Source organism: Anneissia japonica, unplaced genomic scaffold (genome assembly GCF_011630105.1).
Source record: "Anneissia japonica isolate Jap-2015-1 unplaced genomic scaffold, ASM1163010v1 scaffold4546_len68480_cov126, whole genome shotgun sequence".
NCBI lineage: Eukaryota > Metazoa > Echinodermata > Crinoidea > Comatulida > Comatulidae > Anneissia > Anneissia japonica.
In genome coordinates, this window is record NW_022744825.1 from 61,822 (window position 1) to 66,499 (window position 4,678).

At 36.0% G+C, this 4,678-nt stretch overlaps 1 protein-coding gene across 3 annotated transcripts in view; it reads left to right on the top strand.

The window, feature by feature from the left end:
- Nucleotides 1-4,450, top strand: part of LOC117119728 (ashwin-like) — a 5,249-nt gene extending 799 nt beyond the window's left edge. Inside the window, exons 1-4 of one of the 3 annotated variants that reach the window (XM_033264575.1) lie at nt 872-1,132; nt 1,361-1,469; nt 3,140-3,462; nt 4,210-4,450. In XM_033264575.1, coding sequence (XP_033120466.1) covers nt 1,374-1,469; nt 3,140-3,462; nt 4,210-4,414 — 624 coding nt within the window. In that variant the 5' untranslated portion in view covers nt 872-1,132; nt 1,361-1,373 and the 3' untranslated portion in view covers nt 4,415-4,450. Of the gene's footprint in view, nt 1-871; nt 1,133-1,156; nt 1,470-3,139; nt 3,463-4,209 lie in introns of those variants that run through there. The other 2 variants (XM_033264577.1, XM_033264574.1) reach the window with 2 other exon arrangements.
- Nucleotides 4,451-4,678: the final 228 nt, after the last annotated feature.

The window sequence follows — 4,678 nt, forward strand, 5'->3', positions numbered from 1 at the left end:
CTCCTGAATTCTGCAATGAGATTTTCGGGTCGATTCAGCCGAGACGGCCCGAGTGGATTTTCATGTAAATGTTTCGTACGGAAAAAAAAATCGCCGGCGGTTAGCAAGTTGAGCGCGTTTCTCTATCATCAACCAATCACACGTACGCTAACGGTTAGCAGGATCTGGATCTTGCTAACCGTTAGCTGTAGTGTGAGAACCATAGAGCTATTAAATATCTCTATGGTGAGAACATAGCCAATGAGTACACCGCGGTACTTATTTCCACAAAGGAATACACACAACTGGTTAGCTAACAACATGCAAATGTTACATGAACACCTGGGAAGGAAGATGCAATCACGTTGTGTTGCTTAGCAAATGCCTAGCAAACGTCTGTAATGTAGCGGGGGGGGGGGGGGCTAGCCTACAGATGTACTGTGTAGCGGGGGACAATGAGGCATAATAAGACTAGGCCTAGGCCTAAAAGTAGACAGTGCAATCATATGTGATAGAAAGTAAACTTTCGAAAGAAATAAATTAAAATAAGAAAAATAAAATAACTAAGAATGATTCAGTTGAAGATGTATTATACAATGCTAACAATGCGCCTCTTGTAGTCCTAGCTAGGCAAGGCATCCATGTGCAAAGGAGTGGTGTTTGTTTATCCATGAAAAAAGCACGCCGGGAAAGTTTGCCTTGCCAGGAAATGGTGATATAATCTAGCTTATGACGTATGCATGCTAACTATATTGTGAGTGTGACGTCACAAAAAAATAAAAATTTTCTATTATAACCAAAATATTATTAACTACAAGGTTTGTGGGCGTAAATTCCCTTAATACGAATTAAGGGTAGCACCATCTCCTTGCCATACAAATTACAGCTCCCGCTGGGAGGCAGCTGAAGTTTTTCTCGCAAATCTGACTACGAAACTGTATCAAAATTTCACGTTCTACTTCTGACTCTGAGTTGTGTTTCACACACGCCGCTGAAGCGGCGTTCTGGGACCCTGCGTCCAGTCGTTACTTTTCAATCGTTGCTTTTCAACATGCACCACCGCAGGAAAAGAAAGACGAATGAAAAAAGTCTATGACATAAATATCCTGCTTGTTTTGTTCACCGTGAATACTGCTTGGGGTTTACTATGCAGGTATTAATACACTACTTGGGGCTTTCCATGGAGGTATTAATACACTGCTTGGGGTTTACCATGAAGTTATTAATACCTCCATGAGTTTCCTTCAAGATCTTGGGAATGTTATGACACATTGGAGTTTTGGGGTTTTTTGTTAACTTTTTATTAAATCTTGGGATTTTTGGAATGATTTTTCCCAGTGGTCACACTGATTTGTTGATCCATATGTTGCTTTCTCTACAGATGAGCCGCAACGATGACAAACGTTACAGAAGAAAGTGACTCAGAATTATCCAATTTATTAAATCCAGAGAACTTATCAGAAGAATCATTAATTCATATTTTACAACAGGTAGGAGTATCATTTTTTTCGTTGTTGATGTTATGTGGCTGAAAAATTTATTCAGGCCAGTCTCTCTGTTCTGGCTGGGCATTCCGCAAAACACTGTCAGCCAACAACAACAGGCTACCTCGAGACGAAAGCAATGCTCGATGCTGCTGGTTGGTGTCTACCTTCCTAGTTCTGCATTAGGCCTACACTTTCCTAGGCCTAGAACAGGTAATAACTGAGAGCAGCTGAATTATTGTCTGGTAGATTAGTGTGCAAAACAGGAAAGGTATGTCTCTTTGTTTACTAACTGAAAATCCTGTGATTTAAAATAGGCCTAAAACAAAATATGTTTAAAACAAAAGTGGCTTCATCTACGCCGATCTTACGTCATGCTTTAGTGCATTAAGATAGGCAGAGTTAGGTTTTAAGGGTAGGGTAAAGCCAAGTCGACCAATCAGCGTGTTGGGATTTGCATAATTCGGCGTAGACATACGATGTTTGTTCAAGTTAATGTTTGTTCAAGTTAATGTAATTTAACATGTAAAAATTTACGCTAATTTTAAGTCCTGAAAGTTGAACCCAACGTACATTTAGCCAAAAGCAATAAATTTACGTGACCGATAATGCAGGTTATTGAAGTGTGACTGCGCATGCGCTCTCTATTTTACGTGAATATATCGTTTTTCAGATTTGTTTACGGCGACGTAAATATATCCACTTTCTTCTTACTGTACTATTGAATTTTTATGTTGTATTGTTGTTTTATCATCTCTATTATTATTTTTATTATTATTATTATTTTTATTATTATTAATGTTGTTATTCTTTTTTTTCTTTCGTGCTTTTTTACTTTTAGACATTGTTTAGCCTTATTTTGTCTGTATTTTAAAGTTTCAATTATTTAAATTTTTACTGCTTTAATATTGTGATTTCCCCCATCTTTTTTTACTATTACATTTGTATGTTATACTATTATTATTATTATTATTATTAATGTTCTTTCACATTTTTTACTTCTATGACAATTTAGCCTCATTTTCACTTATTGTTGTACACTTTCATTGCCATTTTGGTCTTGTCGTTTTGACTTATTGCCGTTTTGGACCATGCCGTTCTGGTCTAAAAGTGTTGCCGTTTTGGTTTTTTTCGCCGTTTTATAAAGTCTAAAAGATGATGCAAGCATGATGTAAATTATATTTCAGTTTTAATTCTCTTTTGCTATTATTTTTTACATTTTAATATACAGTACTGTATTTATGTCTGTTGAATAATATTTAATATTTATTATTTCACTTAAAATCACTGTAATAGCAGCAAGGGTATTACATTATAATATGAGGCATGGGTCTTGAGGTGCAGTACAGTACCTACGCTATCTTGGTAATGACAAAGGTTGGAGTTAGCAGCAGCTAGGAACACTCACCATTACTGCGATAGCGTACAGTACCGTATTCCTAGCCACTGCCTAATTTATACAGTAAATATTAATATTCAGTTTTTTGTAATAAAGCCAGAAATTTTTATTATTAATTGAAATTTTATAGGCCTATATTATTGAGGTCATCTAAATATTAAATTAATTAATAATTGTTATTTTTAGTCTGTATTTTAATAATAATCATCAGTTAATTTTCATGAAAACAATTATCTGGACACCCTTTAAATATTTTAATTTTTTTTTTTTTTTACAGCGACAGGTTATGATTGATGATGTCGACAGATCTAATAAAGAAAATTTGGTCAGTTTATTCCATAGAACAGTCACACCTCAACCCCAAAGAGTGATGCCTAAAAATCGTATAGGGAAAGTTCTAAAAAGTGCGCAAGAAAAGGTTGCATCACGTAAACGAAAGTCTATCGAAACGCCTAATTTACCCACAGCAGCTAAGTCAACTGCATCAATAGGGAAAGTTAAAAAAAATGCGCAAGAAAAGGGTGCATCACGTAAACGAAAGCCTATCGAAAAGCCTAATTTACTCACAGCAGCTAAGTCAACTGCATCAAAAGCACAGTCGTAAGTGATATTTCTACGTATAAACACTTTTCCTCATATTGGTACGTTTTGATATTCCCAGTGGCAGATTCAAGGGGGACCCATCCGTCCTGGGTCCTCTTAATTTTTCAAAACTATAAAGCAAAATGGAAAAGAAAAAAGAAAATTATATTCAAAGTTAAGTCTGAGCATGCCATTTCCAGTCATCTAGGTGCCATAAGCATAGATAAATGAAAATGAAAATGAAAAAAAAAAAATTTTCACATACTGTAGAAAATAAAAGAAATATGATGTTTTCACACTAGAGCAGGATTTAACGACTTATGATGCATACGATGAAACATATATTCATAAATCATATCAAATGATATATGTCATAATCATGGGAAAACGATAAAATCGTAGTAGTAAAAACTATTTTATTGTCATAGTGTGAACAGGCCTTTACTTTGTCTAAATATGGGAGAGGGGTGAAAAATAGAATGACCTGATTGAAGCACAAACTTCTGTAGACAAAACCATTACAGTTTTGATTTTAATCGTACCGGGAATTTGCCACTGATGCTGTTAACTAGAGAAATTATTCTGAGAATATGATTAAATATTAGTTTACTTTAATTCTTTTTAATTGTTTATTAGATATATGTGAGTATTTTTCTGAAATAGTACCCCTAACAATAACATTCATTATTTTTGTAATAATTTAATCCCAAAGATTGCTTACTTTCTTTAGGATTTATCCCCATTTTATTTTTCATTTTCTTGCAGTTCGTCAGCAAATATCCAGTCACGTGGTTACAGATCAAAACAACCTCCCGTAGTACTCAACAAGAAAGATCGCACCGCTAAGTTGAAGAGAACCGGTAGTAGTCAGCAAGAGGGTGAACATCCTAACGGAAATTTTGCATTGACTGTGTTTATCGTAGCCATAGCTATAGTTGCGGCTCTAGGATATTATTTATGGTGGGGCTAAGATGTCCGATTGGGGGGGGGGGCTAAGTATTTATGGGTGTAACTATAGTGCGCAGCGTTATCTGAGAGCCGAATGGCCGAGCCGGAGGTGGGTATGGAGGGGGTGTCCCCTCCTCCAAAAACAAGATTTATAAAAAAATTGGGACTTCTAGATGGCCGGAAGTGGCTGTGATGGAAAAACTAGGCCTATTTTTTTTTTTTTTTTGTTCCGGCTGTCCGACGAGCTTTGGCCGATGGGGGGGTGGGGGGGCTTGACCAAACTGAT